The sequence below is a fragment of the Cyanistes caeruleus genome, chromosome 16 (assembly GCF_971803275.1).
Source record: "Cyanistes caeruleus chromosome 16, bCyaCae1.hap1.1, whole genome shotgun sequence".
Taxonomy (NCBI): Eukaryota; Metazoa; Chordata; class Aves; order Passeriformes; family Paridae; genus Cyanistes; species Cyanistes caeruleus.
The window spans coordinates 1,874,092-1,899,554 of NC_141716.1; the positions used below are offsets into that span (position 1 = coordinate 1,874,092).

General features: G+C 42.4%; 1 protein-coding gene across 7 annotated transcripts in view; it reads left to right on the forward strand.

Annotated features, from left to right (window-relative positions):
• Window positions 1-25,463, forward strand: part of TSHZ2 (teashirt zinc finger homeobox 2) — a 202,290-nt gene that overhangs the window by 109,056 nt on the left and 67,771 nt on the right. For 3 of the 7 annotated variants that reach the window (XM_023939571.2, XM_086853320.1, XM_086853325.1), the window contains exon 2: window positions 19,827-22,902. In XM_023939571.2, the coding sequence (XP_023795339.1) occupies window positions 19,827-22,894 (3,068 nt within the window). In that variant the 3' untranslated portion in view covers window positions 22,895-22,902. Of the gene's footprint in view, window positions 1-19,826; window positions 23,904-25,463 lie in introns of those variants that run through there. The other 4 variants (XM_086853323.1, XM_086853322.1, XM_086853319.1 and 1 more) reach the window with 2 other exon arrangements.

Genomic DNA, 25,463 nt, shown 5'->3' on the forward strand with positions numbered 1-25,463 from the left:
ACGCTGGGTCCTGTCCAGGCCTGTAACTCCAGTGCTGTAAGCTCAGGAGGCATTTCCCAGGCACCCCTGAAACAGCATCTCACCCTCAGCCTGGCACCAAGGGAGCTCTTTTCCCTCCCATCACAGCTTGGCCAGCCAGCTGCATTCCTGGGAATCAGGAGTGACTCAGCTGCATCCCAAATCCTCTCAAAGCTGATCCCTGAGTCAATTCCCACAGTCTCTGGGGGTGCAAGACACACAGACACAGACACACAGACACACACACACACACACACACACACAGAGACACACACTCACACACTCACACACTCACACACTCACACACTCACACACTCACACACTCCTTGAGAGCAGCAGAGTAACATCCTCTGCATCCTCTACAGCACTTTGCAACAAAGGTGTATTTGCTTCTTAGTGGAACATCTCGCTTGGTTTCAGGGTCACTTCCTGTGACAGCTCAATGTCTGTCTTCTCTATCACCTCAAGATTTAGTGAAATGATATAATTAGGATAGCTGTGCTCCTTCACCCAGCCAGCTGCGTTGGAAATCAGGCCACTTCAGCTCCCTTAAAGGAGCAAACTGAAATCAGGCTCTCTGCTCTGGCCCAAATGTGACTTTTTTTATTGCCATTGTGTTTAGCCCTGGTGTGAATCATTTACTGTGGATTGGTTAGGGAGCACTGGGTTGGATTCTGATTTCCTGTAGTGCTCAGGGGTATTAAATGGTGGGATATTGGTGCTGTGCCATGGGAATTATGACCAGAAAACCCAGCAGAGGCTGACCTGGGTACCCTGAGTTCAGTTGCCATCACCTCTTCTCCCTGTACTTTGAAACCTGTTACTTTCAGGCACTCTTCTGTTTCCAAACAGAAAATTTGAATTTCAGTTCTTCTCTGCCTTACTTCTTTTTATTCCTTAAAAGAAAAGATACAGGGTAATTTTTCCAAGTTTGACAATTTCATAGAATTGTGGAATATCCTGAGCTGGAAGGGACCCAAAAATACCATCAGAGTCCATCTCCTGGTCCTGCCCAGCCACCCAAAATCCCAGCCTGGGCATCCCTGGCAGCGCTGCCCAAACGCTCCTGGAGCTCCGGCAGCCTCGGGGCCAGCACCATTCCCTGGGCAGTGCCAGCACCTCTGGGGAAGAACCTTTTCCTGACACAGCTTCCTGCCAATTTATTTCACTCTAGCAATATATCCTACTAACAAAGCTTTCTCAGGAGCTACTGACATATTTTGTAACACAGAGGAAGAATTTAAACCAAAAGCTGAGGGAGGGATGGGACAGAAGTGGAAGGGAAGGAGGCAATGTTCATCCCTTCGAATTTATAAAATGTTCATTAAGTGACTGTGTTCTCTCCCCTCTAACTGCTGGTAAATATCTGAGGAAATTGTTTGTAATAGAAATGTTTATTGGAAAAATAAACTTCAGCAAATAGTTAAGGAAAACAAATGGCAGATCCAATCAATCCTGTATGACAACACATTTGCTCAGAAGTTTGAAACCAAACTCTATTTCATGCAATTGAGGTAAAAAACCTCCTGTGTACCTGGTCCAAGTGAACCTGCATCAAAATGCTGTTGCCATTACGAATCATTTGCTGAAAATATTTTGAATTAGAAATATTGCACTGAAGGAAACTTGCAAATTGTAAAGAAGGAGCTGAAAAATAATCAAATAATTTTTATAATGTACTTGTTCGGCTCTGCTGCCTGCAGAGGGGTGCTCTGAAGCACCCCTCTTCATGTTCATAAAGTCTTTAGATTTTCTGTTCAGATAATGTGCACATAAAAATATTCATAATCACCTGAAGGACTGGGAAAGGAGTAGGGAAAAGGAGAGCTAAGGCCAGGCAGAGGGAAAAATGGGAAATATTTTGTGCAAATAAATAAAAGGAATTTATTATGATTGTTGTGCCTTCTGAAATAGGCCCTGTTGTGCCTCCTCAGCTGTTCATGAGTTGTTCTCTCTGGTAGAAGCTGCTTTCCTTAACCAACAAAAACCTGCTTAGTGCTGCTTGTCCTCCTTGGTTTTGTTTTTATAATTGGGTTTTGCCATGTGTGAAATCCCAATATTTTCTTGAAACCACGAGGATTAAATGCTTGACAAATCGGAAAGATTTGGGAAAGGCACAAGACTTGGGAAGGTTGGGAGCTCATTCCCTGGTGTTTTCTCTCACGTGGGCATGTGAACTTTTTAGATCTGTGGCTTTCTTTTGCAAAGATGAAGCACAGTGAGAAATGAGCATCTCTAGGCCTTTCTCTTCTCTCCATAGATTCTTTCCTTTAGTATTTCATTTCCGTGCATCTCTCTAGTCTCTTGGAAACTGCTTCTTTGGGGTTTTCTCTCACTTCTTGTGCAATATTAAGTGTATTGCCCAGCTCTGAAAGGGAAAGGTGATAGCTCTGCTTTTGGGAAGGAAAGAATTCAGGTGCTGCTGATTGCAGATGGGCAGGTCGGGCATCCCTTCGTGTGAGTGGGCACCAGTGGCACCTTGAGCAACGAGGAATTTGAGCTTTCTTCTCATCCCTACCGTAAATTTGGAGACCTTGGATGGATGGATGTGCTTCCCTAAATTTGGAAACCTTGGATGGGTGTGTTTCCCTAAATTTGGAGACCTTGGATGGATGTGCTTCCCTAAATTTGGAGACCTTGGATGGATGTGTTTCCCTAAATTTGGAGACCTTGGATGGGTGTGTTTCCCTAAATTTGGAAACCTTGGATGGGTGTGTTTCCCTAAATTTGGAAACCTTGGATGGGTGTGTTTCCCTAAATTTGGAAACCTTGGATGGATGCGTTTCCCTGTGAGCTCCAGCACTTTTCTGTCCTAGAGCTCTCAGGATTTACAAACACTTTCCTAAAGCCATCATCCCGGATCTCCGGGAGCAATCCCTGTATTCCTCCGTGCTGCAGGGATAATAATAGCCCTTCCTTTGTTTTCCCTGGGAGATTGGCATCTCTGCATCGCAGCCAGCGCCTGAAACAACAGAGCTCTCACCTTGCCTGGGCGGGGGCTCTGACAATGAGCTGAAATTAAGAACAGGCACAAAAAATGGAAAGCTGGGTGTTAAACACCGAGGAGTTGAGTGGGGTTTGTTTCCCAAGAGCACATCCCAGCGAGGTGAGCTCTCCTGGATGCGGCTGGAACTTTTATTTGTGATTTCCACGAGGCTCCCGGAGCCGCTGCCTGCACTGAGGTGCCTACTTGGAGTTCGCGTTTTTAATTAAGGCTCTGTATTGTAACTAGTCAATGTACATTATTGGGAGAATGAATGTCAATGCCAGTGCTTTTTCTTTCTCTCCTTTATCTTTGTCAATGATTCAAAGACATGATTTATGGTTAGTCTCCGTCTTTCAGGATCATCCATCAAGCGCTGGTTTCACTACAGGGCTCCAAGTTGTAAATCATGCAGAAAGGCTGTCACTCATCTCATTTAACCCTTTACACACGGGGATGGAGGAGGCGGGCTCTGCCTCTCGCAGCGGCAAGAAAGAGCAATAAAATGGCCATAAAATTGATGAAGTTAGACTAATCTACACCATTAATTGTTCCTTGTATTGCAATAATTATTATGAGGAACAATTAAAAAAACAGGGCATGACTCCACCCTCCAAGTTCATCCTGAGAACCTGGAGGACTCCAGGGCTCCATAAAATGTGTCACATTTTTGTTTTCCCTTTTGAGCTCCTTTCAGATTTTTTAATGTCCATTACAGACATGAACCGAGCTTCTCTTTAGAATCAATCACAGGCTACTTCTGACCATGACCTTGCAGCGACTAAAGGAGTGCAAAAGCCCATTAGCAGCTGCTATTTTCAGCTGGAAATTAACAGTTCTTCTTCTCTCTCCTTCTCCCCACTCCACCCCTCCACCCCCCCTCTATTTTTTTTCCCCATTTCTTCCTCTATTTTTTGGACAGGAAGACAGCAAGAAATGAAATGTGTAAGTGGCATGGGAGCCTTCACACTTAGCCTTGTCTCGCAGGCTTGAGGGCTGCTGACAGCTTTGGCCGAGTGGCTGATGGCTCCTCCTGGCCCTGGCCACCGCTCCCAGGTCACACAGAGCACCAAGTCCCACACAAATCCCCCACCTGCTCCCAGCACAGCCAGACTGCCATTAAATAATGAGGTGTCTTGTTTTTATTTTTTTTTTTTTTTTTATCTCGCTGCTTTATTTATTTATTTTTGGCCTCCAAGTGTCGGAACTTGGTAATGGAGGGTTATTAATGAAAAATATACGTTTGGGGTCTATTTGTTTCGATTCTGCGGTGACTTGATGGCAATTTTAGCCCTGAATTATGTATGGCTCTGTTTTGCCTAGGCAAGCTGATACAAACAACAAATATAGTTAGAAAAAGATATATCAGTAAATAAACTGAAAGGTTGTAAAATATGAATGTTTATCATCCAGACGGTGCCGCTTCTCTTCTTTTTTACATGAACTCTACTTGAGATGGTATTTAGGAGCTTGGGACTTCTTCTATTGCAGCAATCTCTGCAGCTTGTCACGAAAACAAATGACACCAGAGGGAACCTTGTCTTACACTGTATTCTTTTGCATGAACCTCCGTCTTCTTAAGGTGCTCATAATTTAAATTTATATCCTGATTTATTGGAAGATAAGATTCTACCTTCCTTCCCTCACAAAGCCATGCTCCTTCTAGCCCGGGCTCCTTCCCTTTCCCAGGGCAGCTCCAGGTGGGCACAGAGGGCAGGGCAGCAGGGGGAGGAGGATGGATCCCATTCCATCCCTCTGGAAGGGCACAGGGAGCTGCTCCGAGCCCATTCCCGCTGTAAGGGATAACACCTGCCACTGCTTCCCAGCCTTTCCAGCCCTCAATTTGTAAACAGGCACTTCTCTGCATCTTACACAGCATCAGGCTGGGAACCTGGGGGGAAACAAAGGGTAATTCAATTGTCTGATGGCATCAAGAGAAACTTGGCATCCTCCATCCAGGAGATCAATTCTATTTTTAAAATATCATCCATTGCGAGCATCGTGATAAATTAGCACTTGTTTTATTCTGGACTAAAGTCTCATCCCACAGGGATCTCCAAGAATTTCTGCTGTTAAAATATAGCATAGAGGAAATTATAATTTTAGCATCTCTCTGCAGTCTTAATTAAGACTGTTCTGATATAAAGCTGTGGTGTCTAATTACCAGAAAGCTGTCAGAAAGTAACTTTCAAAAAACCTGTGTCAAAAAAGAGTTGGGAGGACTGGAGATATTTATTGAGTTACAATTTTATGGTGCTGGTGGATTTTTTTTTTTTTTTACATCTAACAGACAACATTACTACTAATTCCTGTCTCCCGGTGTTCCACCTCTTGAGATAAATCCCAGTTCCAGCCCCTCTTCACCAAACAGTTCCTTTTTTGTCCAGGTGACATTTGATAGGTTTTGCTTGAATAAACAGGGGAATGTTTCCTACTATTTTTTATCTTGTACATTCACAAAGTACCTGAAGTTTTCGATTTCAGTGTATTCCACATCACAAAAATTCTGGCACAAATGTGCATTTTCCCCTTGAACAGCAGCAGAAACTCTGCAGTGCAAAACTCCCAGTTAACCTGCAGCAGATCAGGAATCCTCTTGGAGATGCATTCCTGGCTCCTGGGGTTTTGTCCTGAAAAAGGCTCGTATTTAAGACAAAATCTGCTCTTTTGCTTGGCAAGAATTGGGCAGAGGCTGTGCTGGCTCAGGTCTGCCTGGGAGAGCCCAGGAAGCTCAGCCAGGTGTGGTGACCTCTCCTGAGCCCAGGGACCAGCACTGAGCCCAGGGCTTTGGTTTTGTTCCCTTTGCTGAGATTTACATCAGGTTAAAAAAAAAAAACAACCTAGGACAGGTAATATGATGAATGCTGACAGGTACATTTGCTACAATTGATTAAACACTTTTGCCATCCTTAGGATTTTCTCTCCCCGCCTGGTGCCTTGCAGAGAGAGAGGTGTGAGTGACTTTGTCACTGACATTAAACACTTGTATGTACTTGGAGCTGCAAAATGTTATCCCCAGAGTTTGTTTACTCGATCTGTATTTCCAATCAGTGCAGAAGGTTTACTAAAGCAGTTCATTACTGATTTATTTATGATGTATTTAGATAGCAAATATGGTTCTGTCAGCAGTTGCTGGCTAAACAGTGTTGACAGACATTAATAGCATATGGTATAGGAATGGAATTATGATCTTTAAGAGTCTTTGTGTCTCAACATACATTTACAGTTTGCATCTTTTCTTAGGTAGAGAGACAGAGAACTTCCAAACAAGCAAACACTGTTTCTTTTTCTTTTTGTAACCTTTGGGGTTTGCTGGTGGTGACATTAAAATCTTCTGTGCCTGTTTAGCTGTTCAATTTAATGGAAGACAAATTTTCCCAAAGGTTTAATTTATTCTCACAAACTGAAATCACTGCATTCTCACCATGGGAAATGGCCTTAATTTTCCCAGCCTTCAGTATACATCAAGCATATAATTCATTTCTCCCCCCTCAATACTTCTCTCATTAGAAAACAAAGTTTTTGATATTTAAATGTTACATGGTTTAAGTTGAGAAACAGATTTCAGCCCCGTAAAGTGCATTTGCAGACATGATTGCCTCCCTGACAGCAATGGGTTTATGCAGGGCGGAACAGAAAAACACTTGAATTTTTGACCTTTAATTGTCTGCTCCCTCCAACACCAGCATTTTCACCAGTGTCAAGGAGAAAAGGCAGAAAAATGAGGCTGCTCATAGAGGAAGGAAGAAAAGGCAGTGGTGAAACCACCTTGGGGCAGTTGATACTGGTGGAGGAGTTGAATCGTGCTGGGAAGAAGATGAATTTCATATGAGAGGTTGTCTCTGAATCACACGAGGACAAACAAAGTAGGAAATAATATGGGAAATCATCTTATCCTTTTGTTTTTTTACATTAATGATAACTGAGGAGGTGAAGTGGGAATTCACTGTTTCATTTCCAAAGTAGTGGGCAACACTTTGCCTTCCACAGAATGGAATTAATGCCCCCAAAAAATCTTTGCTGGAATTAATGGTTGGGCTCAGTGACCGTGGATGTCTTTTCCAACCTAAATTCTCTGATTCTGTGATCTGTTTGTGCCCATCACACAAAAAGAAACAGCACCAGGAACAAGAGAGCCAAGAAAAACAAAACATTGAGCCAATTCTTCCTCTCCCTAAATCCTTTTGCTTCAGAAGAGTTAAACCAGTAAGAAATTCAGCTTCTTGTACATGGAAAAGTTAATATATCCTTAACATCTGAAAAATTATTAGAAATGAAACCCTTCAGTCAGGCTTCTCTGCTCAGTGCATGGAGCTCCAGAGACCCCAAGAGTTGGTGGAATCAAGCTGCCCCTGACACTTTTGGTTGCTTTTCCTCCCAGTGAGTAAAGACTTGTTTGAAAGGGGCAGAGACTAAAACATGGTGAATTTTTAAATAATGTATTAAAAGCAGTTTCAGTCTTACTGCAACTCCTTCCTTTAAACATGTTTTTCTCTCTTTGTTTGTGCAACCCATTTCCAGTCGGTGTGAGGGAACTGACTGCACAGAAGGAGCAGCATAATAAAAATAAAATAAAATAAAATAAAATAAAATAAAATAAAATAAAATAAAATAAAATAAAATAAAATAAAATAAAATAAAATAAAATAAAATAAAATAAAATAAAATAAAATAAAATAAAATAAAATAAAATTACAAAATTCAGATACAGACTGGTTAAATTCCAGCTGTGCATTGGTGGATACATCTATTAGCCCATGCAGACAAGGAGAATTGGGAGCTGTTAAGACAAACCTTGTGCAGGTATTGGCTCGTTCTGTGGCAGGCTTTGCCTTAATTTAAATTTTAGATTGATAAACACATTAAAAATGCATTTTTTAAGGTGTTACTGCTGGTAGGAAGAGAAAGGAAACCAGGCTGAAGTGCTTTGAAAGGGAAGCACTGTTTGGATTTGAACCTAGTGGATAAACTGAAAGTGTTTAGACAGTCTGTAATGAAGTGTTGTTGGCCTCTGGTCTGTAATAAATGCTTCAATTTTATAGCTCCAAATCAACTTTACCCATAAAATCCTAAGGGACTTTCTCTACTTAGCAAATCAAGTCTGGCTTGGTGTCCACAGCCAGAGTATCCTCGTGTGTTGTCAAAAAGCTGTGCAGAACCACACTTGCACAGCTCCCACTGATAAAACCAGCAGAAATTACAAGTTTTGCTTTCACATTATCAGCACTCAGGACAAAACCTGTGCTAGATAAGGTGCATGAAATTTTTTTGTCACGAAAAATCAGATTCTTGGTGGCAAATGGATTTTCCTGGTTTGAAGCCAAGCCTCTGAAATGATTGGGTGGGTTTCTGTTCAGGAAGTCACGTTAGTGTGTGAGTCTTTTATTACGACACTGCACACTTCCCACTCTATTTCTTATTTCAATTTTTGCTCCAGGGCTCTGTTTAAAATCCTAGTGCAGATCCTGTGCCACATTCCCACAGAATAAACACAGTTGGAACATGGATGGAAAAGCAATGGCCAGAATTCCCTGTAATGTTCCTTGTCCCAGCCTCTCCCTGCATCTCTCAGAAAGCAGACTGGGTTTTATCTCCAGTTCTCTCCAGTAATGCTGCTCTGCTCATCCTCCTGATTTCCAGGAGAATTTTGAGGGAAAACCTTCCAGATTCCCGTGTTGCTGGGGAGGTTAAAGCCCTGCTCACGTTGAAGGGACTCTCAGAGCGAGCCTTGCTTTGATTGATTTATTTCCTGGTGCTTGTACTTTCACTGATCACTTTCTTATTACTTTCTCACTTCCATCCATTTCAGCTTTTCCTCCTTTTCCAGCCATTCCTTACGCCTCCCCTGCCATCTGCTCCCACCTGATGGATTGGCTGCTCAAAGAGTTGATCCTGACCTGGCATGGGCCCTTTCCCAGGAAATAAATGATGCCACACAGACAGAAAATGATGCCCAGATAAACACCCAGGCCCATTTGCTCCTCTGCCCAAGTGCAGATCTCCAGGGATGGTGTCCCAGTTAAATGCTGATGAAATGGAGAAGGGAGAAATTAAAACAAAAATGAAGAATTTTGCTTTTTGTGTGGATTTAATCACTTGAAAATTCTGCACTTTACCTTGGGAATACTAGAACAATAATAAATGTATTTTAATTCTGTAAACATTTTTAAATAGTCCTTTTTTAATTTTTTTTTTTTTAATATTTGGACTTACCTGCAGCAGCAATTAATCTTTGAAAGTCAATGTTCTGAATAATTTGGTAGAGGTCAGATGCCCTCTGTTGTGTTTCCTTCCAAGTCTGAGAGGCCCCAGAACAAAAAAAACAAAAACGTGGGGAAGTTCATGAAGTTTTGTACAAAGTTTTGTTATTCTGTTATAGAGCTGGGTCATAGTTAATCCATCCTTTCAGCTCTTTCAGGACTTCAGTCTGGATTTTTGATCACTGGAGTGTTTTGTGACCTCCTGCAGGCCTCAGATCCACTTCTGCTGGAAATAATAAATGGCTTTTTTGTACCCTCTGAGGTCCCTCTCTTCAGCAGTGGTGACATCATGGTACCTGTGCTGGAGAAGTTGTTTCTGTCAGTAATGACCTCTCTGATTACTGGAGTTTTTGCCCATAACTCAGAGTTGTTATTTCTTGCTGAGATTCAGGAAAAGCTGAGCCTGTGCAGCTGCAGCCTCCTGTTATTGCTGCCTCTTTTTTCATGCTCTGTCCAGTGTGATAAATGTCAGATATCACTTAGGACAGGGCAGGAATGCAGACTGAGACTGGGGTGATTATGATCTGTAAATGATCTGTGCACTGGCCCTGGCTCTCAACCCTTCCTTGGATCATTTGAGACCCAATTTAAAAGAACACAGCTTTATATTTGTGTTTCAATGATTTTTCTTTTATTTTTTTTTTCTCTTCAACTTTCCCTTATTTTATGATTCTTGATAGATACTTGAACACTGTGTTTATTTTCCATATCAATTGGAAGTTTTTCCTTTTGACATGGATTGATTTGTTTTGCAGAAGTTTCTTTGTAGAACGGAGCCAACAGTACTAATTTTACTACTGACAATTATTAGAATTCTTATTATTAAAAGGTCTTTATATCTGGAAGGAAACTGTGAGGCAGCATCTCAGATTGGGTGGAAAGAGAGGAAAGTGCTGGAGTGAATCAAAGCAGGGAGATTTTGGGGGAAGGAAGAATTTTATTCCACGTTGGTAAAAAATTTTGGCAGGGTAGTGCTGGCATTAGAAGCAGTAAATAACAAAAGAGCAAATAAATAAATCAAATCAATTAATAATGAACTAACAGAGTAATAATAAACATGCAATGTGTTTACATTGGTAATCAAGAGAGTGATAGGAGATTATTCCCCCTAATTTCAGGCAAAACTGGTTGCAAGGTCATGCTCCCAGAGCCACCTGAGGTTCTGCCTCTCAGAGAGAATATTTTGGGCAGGACCTTCAAAGTTTTTCCATTTTGAAAGGGATTTTAAAGGATCACAGGCTGATTCTTCTCCCAGTTGCTGCAGCTTTGGCTCCGTTGGCTGCAAAGAGACAGGAAAAGCAGGATCAGACCCTCTGTGTGCCCCTTCCCTGGCAGAGAAATACCCAAATATTGTGGAGGTGAATGGAAATTGTCCATATTTTGTGTTGAATGCTCTTTTGGATGGCTTGTTTGGGTATCCCTCCTCCTGCAAAGGTGTTGTGTCTGCACATCTGAAGATGTTTTGACCTTTTTCATCTCTGACTGGTGTTGCAAAGATGGAGTGATGTAGAACAGAGATTTTGTGACAGAGTAATAATAAGAAAGAATCTGACTGCCAGTTGCTCATTACTGGTTCTCTTTTAAATGCCAGAACCTTCTATGTTTGCCTTCAAACAACACTGAGCACCTAAATCACCATAGTAAACAGATATAGAAAGAGACAGAAAGGTTAAAAGTGTACTCATAATCTCTTGCTTTTCCTCCTAAACATGTTTGATAGCAATATTGTTTCTTAAAAACAATATGACCTCATTTGTAAAGCAATATTCATGCTAAACTAGTCAGCTGTTAAATATACCCAGTGCTGTGCATTATGATGAAGCTAAACCAGAATTTCAATTATTTTCTGGACACATTTAAAATTATAATACTTTACTGGGTTAGTGTTATAGTTCATCCAAATTACTCACAAAGTATCGTATCAATCTCCTGCAAGTGCTTATTGCTTACATCTCTGGGAAGTTGGTGCAAGGAAGATGCTGTCGGGGGTAATGACCTTCATGCTGCCTTAGTGCTCTGATGCTGATGTGCCTGTAAGTGCAGGCAGGCCTAATGGTCAAAAGTCAATGTTTGCTGGCCATCATATTTGTCACCAAAGAAGCAGAGTGTTCATTTGGGCCACCAAATGCAGCAGGATGTTCTTGGAAGGAAAATAAAGAGGGAAATCAGCCACTTGATGATCTGTGTATTCTTCCTTGAACGCCCTGATCCCGGCAAGGGAAAAGTCACACTTCAAAATTATTTGCAGTTTTTTATTGCCTGGAATGCAAGATCAAAACAAAGCAGGCAGATGAAGAAGATGGATTTCATTATACTCCCACTTTCTACTTATGTACCTTATCTAAAGAGATGTTGAGAGAGAAATGCTGCAGTGTTTAACCAGCTCTGAGGAACCAGCACGGATTTATTGGTGTTTCTGGCAAGTCTGGCTTAAAGCAGATCTTACTGGAGCTGTGCTGGGACTGGGTAGCCAAGAGGAAAATCCAAAGGCCCACTGCTCTTCAGACAAATGTTATAGTTATGCACTTTTAAAACCATATTCATATTTTCTGAAATCGGTCCGATAGAAGGCAATGCTTTATTGCAAGGGCCTTGTCTTTTAGGCAGAATTTTCAGCTGGGCAGGGATTCTGAGCTTTAATAAAACATGGGGGAAGTGCTGCTGGCTTCATCTCCAGCCATCAGTGGATCAGCATGCTGAGTCCTCAGGAAAGCCTGGCTTTTGTTATACTCACTGCTCTTACCCCAAAAGGGACAAACGTTTAGGAGCTCTCTTGAGCTGGGCTTAACTTCTCCATGGGATTGAGCTCTCTGTCGGATTTAGCCAAGCTGGTCTGTTTTGAGTTGGACTGGGCAAGAAATAATCAGCCTTTTCACAACAGTAAGCAAATAATTTGTCTCTCCCATGGTACTATTGATCCATTATTAACAGAAACAGCGATTTCCCAACCTGAACACCCAAACCCAGCTGCCTGAAGGGCCGGTTCTGCAAGGTCTTTGCACATTGACTATAGCAATGAGGAGGAACATGATTCTGTGGATCTGTTTTTAGAATAAACCTCGAAATTTCAGGGCTGAATTCTCCTCTCTGCCCACGAGCCTCTCCAGGGAAAGTGTTGTCGTTGATCTCTCAGGGTTTATTGCGTGTCCTGTGTCCTGCTCCATGTGCACCCACAGGCCCCAAGCCAGGCCCAGCTCTTTCCAAGGAGAATGTGCTGTCCATGAAATAAACCATGGATTCAATAGAAAAAAACCAAAGATCTTTTTTTTTTTTTTTTAGGATAACAAGGAAGTGTCCATAAACATAATCCTCATCTTCTTTCTATTTATAATTGTAGTTAATATAAATGTACTTCATTACTGGAGAGCAGTCTTCACGGCCATACAATAGCAAACAAATTCTTCAGAAGCATCTTTAATTATTCATTTGGCTGCGCTATATTTTATGCTACTTTTCATAAATGTTAATCTTTATTATTGCCCTACCAGGAAAAAAAGGGAAAGGAGGAAAGAAATACCTGTTATTAAATGACCTATCAGGCTGACATGGATAAATGTTGGTAGCTATTTAATTGTTTCCCATCTGCAGTTTTATACAGTTTCTATCAAACTGAAGGGTAATTTTTTTAGTAGCTGCTTATTTTAAATGTACAAAACCCTTGTGTGTAATTCCATTAGCTGCCCTACAGCATTGCAATCTACAGTTTCCCTGAGGCTGTTGTGAAATATTGATGAAATCCTTGCTTTTGTGGCTTCCTCTGATACACTAAACATTTGTCTGATGTTAGTTGAACTTGAATGGATCTGTTCAGAGTTATATCAGTAGTGACTTCAAAGGCTGTAAGGCTGTTACAGTTTTTTTTACAAACTGAAGTTTCAAAGCCTTACCATGTGGTACTTTAAAAAAACAAAGTTCATATCAAATGAACCAAAGTGTTAGCAATACACTGGTAAGACTCATTACAATTTCAATTTCTATAGATATATATTTTTTTGTGATTCTGATTGGTAGCTCATGCCATTGAAAGAAATTTAGCTTGGTACTTAGGGCAACCTAGGATAATGAAAGAGGGAAAACATAATTTGAAACTTGGATTTTAAATGAAGTAATCTATAAATTTACAAAGGCACTCTGCTGTTTCCCACAACAATAAATAGGACAAGAGAACACAGAAGAAAGGCAAAGGGAGACAAAAGTTTCAGACTTCTCTTTTCATCAGCAAAGTGAGTTACACTGGTGCAATTAAAGTGACTAATGAGGAAAACATATTTGTATATTGTTACTCTATCCCTTGAATTTTTCAGGCTATGCTGCATCATGGAGAGCAGCCTTTGTGCCTACCCCAGGAACTGAGTGACTGTCACACCTACCCCAAACCTCACCTGGGGGTGTGTGACTGTCACACCTGTCCCAGACCTCACCTGGGGGTGTGTGACTGTCACACCTGTCCCAAACCTCACCTGGGGGTGTGTGACTGTCACACCTGTCCCAGACCTCACCTGGGGGTGTGTGACTGTCACAACAGCCCCAGACCTCACCTGGGGGTGTGTGACTGTCACACCTACCCCAAACCTCACCTGGGGGTGTGTGACTGTCACACCTACCCCAAACCTCACCTGGGGGTGTGTGACTGTCACACCTGTCCCAGACCTCACCTGGGGGTGTGTGACTGTCACACCTGTCCCAAACCTCACCTGGGGGTGTGTGACTGTCACACCTGTGCCAGACCTCACCTGGGGGTGTGTGACTGTCACACCTGTGCCAGACCTCACCTGGGGGTGTGTGACTGTCACACCTGTCCCAGACCTCACCTGGGGGTGTGTGACTGTCACACCTGTCCCAGACCTCACCTGGGGGTGTGTGACTGTCACACCTGTCTCCTCACTGCTGAGGCCAGGACAGGAGTGTGGTGTGAGGGAGGGCAGCTGAGGTGGCTGGGGCAAGGGGGAGCTTGAGCTCTTTGCAGTCACAACATTCTTTAGGAGCATTTTAGTTGGAAATACAATCTGGGGGTCACCAAACACCAACAGCTGGTTGTAAAAATGGCACTGTCAGTTCCAGGAATTTGTAGAAAATAACAAATATTTTTAATGAGAGGCCAATGATTCACTGACACTCAGAGCCCTCGTGTGAGGAACTGGAGCTCCTGGCTCCAAACATGATGGAATCCTTCCCTGCAGCAGCCAGGACCTGGCATGGAAAGGATTCAAACTGAATTCAAAGCATAGCAAGGATGGCTTGCTGCTTTTTATTCAATAACTACCTATGCAATGTCATCCTTAAGGAAAATTATTTAAGAAAAACCTCCACAGTAATTCCTTCCCTCCTCTGCACTCAGCTCAGCAGCTCACATCAGCTCACCTCTCTTTTTGCTCATGTTAGGTTTTTTTTCCTGCTTTATTATTGTCTTTGAGTTTATGGGTCACTCACAGGCAGTTCCCTCCATCCACTGATCATTTGGTTCACAACTGTGCAGGATGAAGTGCAAAGGACATCACCTCTTCTCGTTTTGCTGCTAAGGGCCCACTGAAACTCAGGAGTATTTTGCCTTCTTAACCAGTAGGAAATTGGATATTTAATGGGAAACTTTATAATACAACTCTAATTAAAGTACAACAAAATGAAAGCCCCAAATTGCTTCATTTCAGTGTTGTATGTAAATAATAGTTATGGTTTTGTGTAATTGCCTTTGTGTGTTAGAATTCAGGCAATGTGGAAGCCACTCATTCCTTGCTCCTGAGGAAGCTGCTCCTGTCCTTCTGCAGTGGATGGTGGTGGGTGTTCCTTCTCCTACTCTGCAAAAGCAGGAATTCATGCCTTGGTATCAGCTGCTCCACATGGAAAATAAATTTCTATGGAAAAAAAAAAAAACTCAAAGGATTATTGGGAAAAATTCCTTCTTTGAGGTGACAAGTTGCTTTGGACAGAAAATTCATCACCGTGGTGGTGATCCACATTGAGCCACTGCAGTTTGAGTGTGGGTGTGATGGTAAATAGTAACAGCAGCAAAAGCTGCAAAAAATGCCCCATTATCAGAATGAATGAACTGGCCTCCCAGCAGAGGGAACTGAGCATCTCCAGCCTTTTCTGAGGATGTCCAAACCTTCCTCAGGCTGTGCCTGCCTTTGGAACTAAAACTCAACACCAGGACTTTCAGGCCAGAGATGTCCCTTGGTCCCTTCCATTCCGAGTGCTCTCTGTGCCAGATTCAGGAACCTTTCCCTGTGTTCTCTTTCCACCTTGGAGAACTTTACAGGAAGTTATTTCCATGGTACAGAAATTTTGAACATAGCCTTAAAATCTCTGGAATTCCACAATTCACTCCTTTATGGCAAATTTAATATTTTGAGAATTCTTTCCATGGAATTCCATTGCTTTTCTAGAGTGTTCTATTGGTTTTAATCCTGTTAAATTCCAAAATGTCCTTGATAAAGGGTTATGCAATGGAGTAGGGAACTATTTTTCCCCCAGCTGCCAATTTCTCTCCAGTTGATTTTCAGGCTGGGATGAAACTGTAGCTCTGAACTCCTAAAAAGAGCCAGGTTAAGATTTGTCTGTGGGTGCTTAATGCAGTTCGACATCTTGGAGAAGGAGGAATGAGAAGTGGTCATTATCCATTATCTGCTTGGAACCTTTCAGAGAAAGAAACAGCTTCTGCCAAACACAAAAAGATGTTTGAGCTGAAGCCAGACAAGGAGGAAACAAGATCACCTTCTAGCACTGTGAGATTGCTTTCCTGATGATGTTGTTTCAAGGGAAACTGGAATATGTATGGCTGAAGAAGTGCAGGTGGTGCCATGGGTTTTCCAGGGATTAGCAGAGTTGTTCACAATGATTCACTGTCCCTTCTCTTGGCAAAAAATAAATTTTCCAGTCTTGGAAAGAAACATGGATATATACATATACATGTATTTTAATAAATGTTTCTCTACGTGGCAAAAGAGCAAATATGAGTGAAAATAGTATCTGCTGGTGGAAAATGTAACAGTCAGAATGAACATTTTTGACAAAAAGCTGTATTGACACTCCACAGTTGGGGTCAGGAGGGATGGAGAATGTGGTGCCACTCCCAGGTTAGTCCTGGATGTCAGTGCTGGATTCACCCCCCTGGGGCTTGGTGCTGTCTGCAGGGAAAGCTCCCAGCTCCAAGGGCGTGGGGCTGGTTTTAGACCCAGGTTTTGCAGGTGTATTAACTGGACCTGGTTTGTTTTAGCTCCTCTGTGGAAATATTCCAGAAACAGCTAAGAAAATGTCCTTTTTGAAGAATAAAGAACCAGCTGTTTATTGCAGCTCTCATCCTAGAGAAGCAGGTTTCTGAGGTTTCCATTAATCAAATCACAAAGACACAGAGGGGAATTGAGAAACCAAATAATTTGGAATTATATTTGTGATTATTATCCATATAATAATATTATCCTTACTGATGTCTTGATTTTGACATACCCTGTCTTGAGATCAATCAGCACTAAACCAAAGACTGCATTTCCACTTAGGAAGCCAAAAATTGCTTTCATTCAATGCTTTGAAGCTTCTGAGTTTTGTCAATTCTTAATGATAGTGACATTTCAGTCTCCCACTTCTTCAGGACTTCACTTTTCCCATCTTACATTTGCCTGTTGAATTTTGGTGGGAAAAATTCCCATCTAGGAAAAGGAGGAAGCATTCATCCAGTTACTGGGTTTGGATTTCTTTGATATTGTTTTCTTCCCTGTAACACAGTTACACATGAGGATCTCAGAGGTTTGGAATGTCAGAATAAGCCTGGGGGAGAACTGGTGGGAAGAGAACAGGTCACTCAACAATTTATTACATGGACATCAGTGTGACGTGCAAAATTTATGCTGCTTATTACAGACTCTGCATTTAAAGCATGTGGGTGTACAGATATAAGACACTCTTTACTTCTAAAATAAATAATGCAAAGTCCACTTAAATTAATGTTATTTCTGTTAACCAGCTACATGCCTTCATGTCCAATGAAATCTTACTAAAAAGCCCTGCTGGATGAACACGAGCATCTCTTGTACCCAAGGTTGTCTTGTAGAACTGGTCTCCACTGTCCTTAAAATGCCCACAGCAGTTTAAATCATTTACATAAACAGAAATGCTTTTACAGGGAAGACACCGAAATGTGGTTTTAAAGCTGCCCAAACCCCTAAACTATTAAAACAATGTGACTGATGGTTTTGTGAAATTTTGATGGTGCTCTCTGGCAAGGTAAGATCACAGAATCCCAGAATCCAGTGCCACCCCATCCATGGCAGGGACAGCTCCACTGTCCCAGGCTGCTCCAAGCACCATCCAGCCTGGCCTTGGACAATTCCAGGGATCCAGAGACAGCCACAACTGCTCTGGGCACCCTGTGCCAGCCCTCCCCACCCTCACAGGAAGAATTTCTTCCATATATCTAATCTAAACCTCCTCTCTGGCACTTTGAAACCATTCCTCCTTGTCTGTCTCTGCAGTTCCTGATGGAGAATCCCTCTCCAGCTTCCTGAAGGCCCTCTGGAGATACTGGAGCTGGTTACTGCTCCCACTTAGATGAGATTGTGTCAGTATCTTACACAGACACATACACACACAGAAGAGGATTCCTCAGCACAAGTTACTCTTCTGTAAAGGTTATAGTAAACATGTCAATGCCTAATTAAGCAGCAAATTTTATCCATATGTGGGGGATGTGCAGCTGTCTGGTACTTCTGCATTTCATAGAGAAGGACTAAGGATCTTGTGAGGAATAAACTACTCTATGTACCTTTTTAAGGTTTTAAAGTTTCCTTAACTCCTGGTGAAGAATGGGTTAATGACACTCAAAGAGTTGGTGCTGGAATGGAGAATCCAGTTTGCAGTGACCCAGAGCTATGGGAATGCTCTTTGTCATGTGTTTTGTCTGATTGCTTCCCTGGATCCCCTCCTTGCTTTTGTTGTGTGCTGTGCCTGGCACTGGTACGTGTCCTGGAGAGGGGCTGTGCCACAGGGTCACTGCTCCTCACCTGGGGACCTTCTGCACCCTGCACATCCCTGCCTTCTCCTTGGTCCCCCAAAAAGCACACAACAAGGGGAAAGTAACCATATCTGGTTATTAGGGAAAAGTTTAGAGAGGAGAAGAAACTATTGAGGTCTAATCATTGTCTTTGCTGCTGCTTCAGTCTGATCTTCTGTTACTGTTTGCTGGGACCCTGCACATGCTAAAGGGATTCAGTTTTAGTATTTAGCTCTTAACATTTGATATTTAGCTTCTTTGCTGAAAGCATCTGCTGAAGAGCACAGTGTTCCTTCTGCTGTGTGATTATTATTATTTTATCAGGCTCAAGTGATGTGCAGATCATTTGTTCAGAGCCACTGCGGTGTCTTTGCCTCTGGTTGTGACAAATTCTGGTACCACACCTGGAGTAAGCCAAGCCCAGCTCTAAGCCAAGCCCAGCTCTAAGCCTGTGTTACCTGTGCAGTTCCTAAGCTCGTGATAAGGGTGTGGGAAAGATGACACATGGATTTCTTAGCTCCCATCACACAGAGAGCCATCATTTCCCTCTTCTCGTGCTGCACCTTCATCCAGGGAATGTTTCCTGTCTTTGGCCTGGTGGCAAACCCGTGGGAAGGAGTCAGATCATGCAGATAGGTTGGAAAATGAAGGCTTTGTCCAGATGGTCATCAGAAAGGTGGAACACTTTGTCTGATTTGCTAGAAAGATATCTTTAGGTCAGGAGTACCAAATTCAAGGGAGCAAAGTGAGCCAGGTTCTTAAAGAGCCATAAAACAAATTTCAGATAATGGGAAGGAACTGGATTCTAAATAAATAATCTCTTCCAGAATCAAGTTCATCTTAGTTATCAAAGAGTTAATTTGCCAAATAAAATCCTTCTGGGTTTGTACTACTTCTCCAGTTTTACAATTAGCTTTGGTCTACCTCTGTCACATCTTCTGTAACTTCCAAGGGTTCTTGCCCTGAAATTTATTGATTTTCCTGAAGCACAATTTGCTTTTATGGCACACAGTACATTACTTTATAAACAAAAGAGTTTCAGTTATGCCTGTTAACACTTTCAGATGTTGTATCTTGACATATAAATTATTTATGTACTTTCTAAAGTGCATTTTTAGGTGATCAAGTGGCAAAGGGTTACTGTACCTAGATGATGGTCTGAACCAGGAAGATTATGGCACTTATTTTTATTCTCTTCCTTGCAAATTCAACCCTTTCTCTCACTGAGGCTAAAAACAATTTCATAGAATTGAAGCTTTTAGTATAAACTTTAAATTCTTACATATGAATTTTCCAACTGTCCCATTACAGGACAGTTAGAATTATACTCCCATGACAGGAAAATTATTAACTCGGGATCTCTGGCAGTTATAAAGAATTATGATCATCTGCCAACAAAAAGCAGCAACCTTCACAAAAAAAAGAGACATCATTTGGCTTTTTTTCTCTTCCAGAACTAACAGACAATATAGTTATAGATTAAAATAAAATCCAGAAAAGAAAATACACAGTGAAAGTAGCAAAGTGGAACTGTAGCATTCTCCTTTACCAGGTTATTTCATATATTGACATTACATTTCAGGTTATGTCCAAGAGGAAGATTTAAAGGAAGAGGAAGACATAAAGGAGGAGGAAGAGGATGACGATGACAACAACTCCACTGCTCAGCTGCAGGGCAGCAATGACACTGGCACGGATGAGGAGCACGAAGTGGGTCCTGAGCAGAAAGGGAACTTCAGTTTCCAGAACTCCCCTGTCAGTCACATATCCAACCAGGATGCGGAGAACGAATCGCTACTGAGTGACGGTAGTGACCATGTGGCAGATATCAAAAACATCTGCTCCAGGGAGCCCCAGGACCCCAAAAGCAGCGCCCACCCCAAAGCCCAGAGCGAAGCACACGATTGCATGGATAAAATGACAGCAGTCTATGCCAACATCCTGTCGGACTCTTACTGGACGGGCTTGGGGCTGGGTTTCAAGTTGTCCAACTCTGAAAAGAGGAGTTGCGACAACAGGAACGGAGGGAACAAAGCTGATTTCGATTGGCACCAAGACGCACTGTCCAAAAGCTTGCAGCAGAATTTACCTTCCAGGCCTGTCTCCAAGCCCAACCTGTTCAGCTCAGTGCAGCTCTACAGGCAGAGCAGCAAAATGTGCGGGACTGTGTTCACAGGAGCCAGCCGGTTCCGCTGCCGGCAGTGCAGCGCTGCCTACGACACCTTGGTAGAACTCACGGTCCACATGAATGAGACGGGGCACTACCAGGATGACAACCACAAAAAGGACAAGCACAGACCTACCAGCTACTCCAAGCCCCGGAAAAGGGCCTTCCAGGACATGGACAAGGAGGATGCACAAAAAGTTCTGAAGTGTATGTTCTGTGGTGACTCTTTTGATTCCCTTCAAGATCTGAGTGTTCATATGATAAAAACAAAACATTACCAAAAAGTGCCTTTGAAGGAGCCGGTACCAACCATTTCTTCAAAAATGGTCACTCCAGCCAAGAAACGTGTGTTTGATGTGAACAGGCCTTGCTCCCCCGACTCCACAACGGGGTCCTTCTCCGACACCTTCTCTCAGAAGAACACAAACCTGCAGCTCTCCTCCAACAACCGCTACGGGTACCAGAACGGGGCCAGCTACACCTGGCAGTTCGAGGCCTGCAAATCCCAGATTTTGAAGTGTATGGAATGTGGAAGCTCCCACGATACATTGCAGCAGCTCACGACCCACATGATGGTCACTGGCCATTTCTTGAAAGTCACGAGTTCAGCTTCGAAGAAAGGAAAGCAACTTGTTCTGGATCCTTTAGCTGTGGAAAAAATGCAATCGCTGTCTGAAGCACCAGCCAGTGACAGCCCCATTTCAAAATCAACCAGTAAATCATCTGCAGAATGCATAGGTCCTGCCTCTGAACTTAAAAAAGAAAGTAAAAAAGATAAAGCTGATGATGCAAACAAAGATGAGAAAGCAATGAAAACTGAGGAGTACGAAGATACTCTTCAGAAACCCCTGGATCCCACAATGAAATACCAGTACCTCCGAGAAGAAGATTTAGAAGATGGTTCAAAGGGTGGTGGGGACATTTTAAAGTCCTTGGAGAACACTGTCACGACAGCCATCAATAAAGCTCAGAACGGAGCTCCCAGCTGGAGTGCCTATCCCAGCATCCACGCAGCTTACCAGCTCTCTGAGGGAGCCAAGCCGTCCTTGCCTGTGGGATCCCAGGTGCTCCAAATCAGGCCAACCATGACCAATAAGTTGAGGCCCATAGCGCCCAAGTGGAAGGTGATGCCTCTGGTCCCTGTCTCAGCAAACGTGAGCCAGTGCACTCAAGTGAAGAAGGAGGCTGAGGACAAGGAGGAGGTACAAAAGGACTTTGCTAAGGAGGGTGTCCAGGCTGAGCCAGCCTCCCTCAGCCAGAGCGAGAGGGAACCTCTCCTCAAAGCTGAAGCCTCTGTGGAGCCAAAAAAGACAGAACCGTGTCCCTTGAAAGAAGAAGACAAAATTAAAGAGGACAGTGGAAAAGAAAAGCCAGTCCTCAAGGAGCCACCAGCAGCTTCTCTCAGTAATGGCTGTGCTGCTGCCAACCACTCCTCAGAGCTGCCCTGCGTGAACCCCCTGAGCGCGCTGCAGTCAGTCCTGAACAATCACCTGGGCAAAGCCACTGAGCCCTTACAGCCTCAATCCAACTGCAGCCCCAGCTCTAGCACAATCTCCATGTTCCACAAACCCAACCTAAACATGATGGAGAAGCCAGTTTTATCTCCCGCTCCAACCCCACCAAAGCCTGCAAGCGTATCCAGGCACTATTTGTTTGAAAACAATGATCAGCCTATTGACCTGACCAAATCCAAAGGCAAGAAAGCTGAGTCAGCTCAAGCACAATCTTGCACTTCTCCACCTCAAAAGCACGCTCTGTCTGACATCGCCGACATGGTCAAAGTTCTTCCCAAAGCTACCACACCAAAACCTGCTGCATCCTCAAGGATCCCGTCCATGAAGTTGGAAATAGATGTCCGACGCTTCGAGGACGTCTCCACGGAAGTCTCCACTCTGCATAAAAGGAAGGGCAGGCAGTCAAACTGGAACCCTCAGCATCTGCTCATTCTGCAAGCTCAGTTTGCTTCCAGCCTCTTCCAGACATCTGAAGGTAAATATTTATTATCAGATCTAGGCCCACAGGAGCGCATGCAGATTTCCAAATTCACTGGACTGTCGATGACCACCATCAGCCACTGGCTGGCAAATGTCAAGTATCAACTTAGGAAAACCGGAGGAACAAAGTTTTTGAAAAACATGGACAAAGGACATCCAGTCTTTTATTGCAGCGACTGTGCATCTCAGTTCCGAACCCCCTCTACTTACATTAGCCACTTAGAATCCCACCTAGGTTTCCAAATGAAAGACATGAACAGGCTGGCTGTGGAGCAGCAAACCAAGGTAGAGCAAGAAATCTCCAGAGTTTCAGTTCAAAGATCTCCTGAAACAATAGCTGGAGAAGAGGACACAGACTCTAAGTTCAAATGTAAGTTGTGCTGTCGGACATTTGCGAGCAAACACGCAGTAAAACTTCATCTAAGCAAAACACACAGCAAGTCACCAGAACACCATTCACAATTTGTAGCAGAAGTGGATGAAGAATAACTCTTAAGGTATGCATGCTCTATAGTGAGTTTTCATTTCAGCATTTCCAGGAGGCTCCGTCAGGCTCCGTGCTTTGGTAAAAGTAGGGAAACAGTATAAAATGCATCGTGTGTGCTGCGCCGCTCCTCCCTCGCATGTACACATCCATTGTATAACGTTTTCAGGAAGAGAGCTTGCTCAGTGCAAACCCACACTGCCCTAGAGAGAAATGTTGCTGCTTATTATTTGCAAAATAGCCGTTTGCCCATTTCTCTTTTGTTCCCAAGAATAAATCATTTCACATCCACTGCACTTCTGTGTGGAATGTAAGAACTAAGTGCTACTCTTTGCGGTGAGAATGGAAAAAAAGCAGATAAAGAGCACTGAAACCCGAAAGGTTATTACCTCATTCAGTGCTAGCACACCAGTAAATCTGATTTGGATGGGGGGAAAAGAAAAAAATTCAAAAGTCAAATTAGTAAAATCTAAATTATTCCAAGTTTCTCATAATCTCAGACACAGCCTCGATAATCTACAAGTAACTCTGAAAAGTTCCTATCTAGAAGTTCAGTTATTCTTCTGTTGATATTTGGATGTTCAGTTTTGTAAAATATTTTAATATTTTACACTTACTTAAGCACTTGCTACTGTGAGTGGCCTTTTTTGTCACATCATTTTAACCTCTCTCTCCATCATTTCTTTTTTAATCTTTAAGATGTTTGATTATATTTTGCTTCATGTTGGTGGAAGTCAATCCATAAACATCACTGACTTCAGTGCAAGTTCTCATATAACCTGGGGGAGTAAATGCTTAATTGAGATTTTTTACAAGCTTAATATTTCCAAGACCTGTTAGTAGGATACTGCTGCATTAGTGTTGCTATTTTTTGCTGCAAGATACACAGTTGCCACAACCAATGTTTATAACATGTAATGTAATATTCAGATGCCACACCATTTTTGCATTTTTAATTTTACTTGATTCACAAACTTGAATATTCTTGATTGAAATAAATATGCAGAACATCAACTAAAAGTCCAAATAGAAGTTTTTTGTTCTAACCAATTTTTTTTCCCAGGAGGTTTCTGTTTAGTTGTTCCCAGCAATTCCTCCAGCAGACTCAGGCTCTGCTTGTGTTCCCAGAACAATCATGTGCAGATCCAGGTTTTCTCCAAGGTGTTCATTACTTGAATAACATTCAGCAAATGAATTTGTCACATGGTGGAAATTACAGATGTGCTGTGAGTTGCCACTGATGCCACCTGGCTTTGTGGCCATCCTCTGGCTGATTGAGGGACTGGGCTCAATCCCCATTTGGGGGAAGATTTTCCATTTGTTTGCTGCAAATATTCATGAAGTTTTAGGAAACACTTTCTGTGGCCAAAGGCAGCACGAGGGCTCTGTGTCACTTAAGCTCCATTAAAAATGCTACTTTTGAATAATTTAAACCACTGATCAAGGGGTTACTTTGGGCTGGTGCTGTAAGCTATTGCCATGGAGTATAATGTCAGCCTTCAAGTGCAGTGAGATTTAAGTTTTGCATCTTGGACGTGCTGTCTGCTTTGGAGGAGATTTATGCTTCCTGCATATTTTAGCCAGCAAAATTCCCTCTCTCCAAAGGAGTTTGTTTTATAAATAGGGCTAATACCCTAAAGTGTCTATTTTGGCATTTTAACCCAATATAAGAATGTTGTTTCTTTACCTGGCCACTGGTCAATCAACACCCCTGAGAGACTGGGTAGGGATAAACCTCCCAGGCTTTGTTTCCTTCCCCACCAGTTAATGATTATTAAGACTCTGCCATTCATAGTTTTTACACAAGAGATATCAGAGCAAACCAATAATTTGGAGACTATCAAACAAAAGCTATCTGCCACATATATTAATACAACAGTTATTTCGGCACATTCATGGCTTAATGCGTGACAAATGTTTCAGATTTGGTCTTAAAAGCACCGTGTTATTACTCAGAGCAAACCAAACACCCACCTTTGTAAACACGTTACTGTTGCAGAGGATTGGAGGAACAAATACAAAGGGGGAGAAAAAAATCTCCAAGGGAAAAAAAAAAAAGTGGTTTCTGCATTGTAATAACCTGCACGGAGACATATTATTCAGGTGATGTGTAACTACATAAATAAGGGACTGTCCTTCCTGCCTCTGGATCCCGAGAAATTGCTGTCCTCGTAATACTCATCCATTTCTAATTTATATCAAGATGCAGGTTGTATCTTACCTTTGAAAAAATATATTTAAATTGCAATGACAGAGTGATAGCACTGTTATCTGGAGCTATAATTTCAGTTGGTATGCATGATAGCACAAATTGTCTGAAATGATGGGGTATTTGGGATGGCATTGTAAAGATTTTATTACAGTTTCGGAGCCGAAAGCCTCCCTGAAGTTCTGACGAGGTTGGGAGTGGGGAGACCGGAGTTTATTCATAAGGATTCTTCAGATATCTGCAAGGAGACTAAATCAAATAACAGGGATTTTCAGGGTTTACTTACTCTTACTATGTTATTTTTAAGATCCAGTATACATTTGAATAATAACAGAGGGGAGCAGAGTATTTAGAAAGGAGAAATA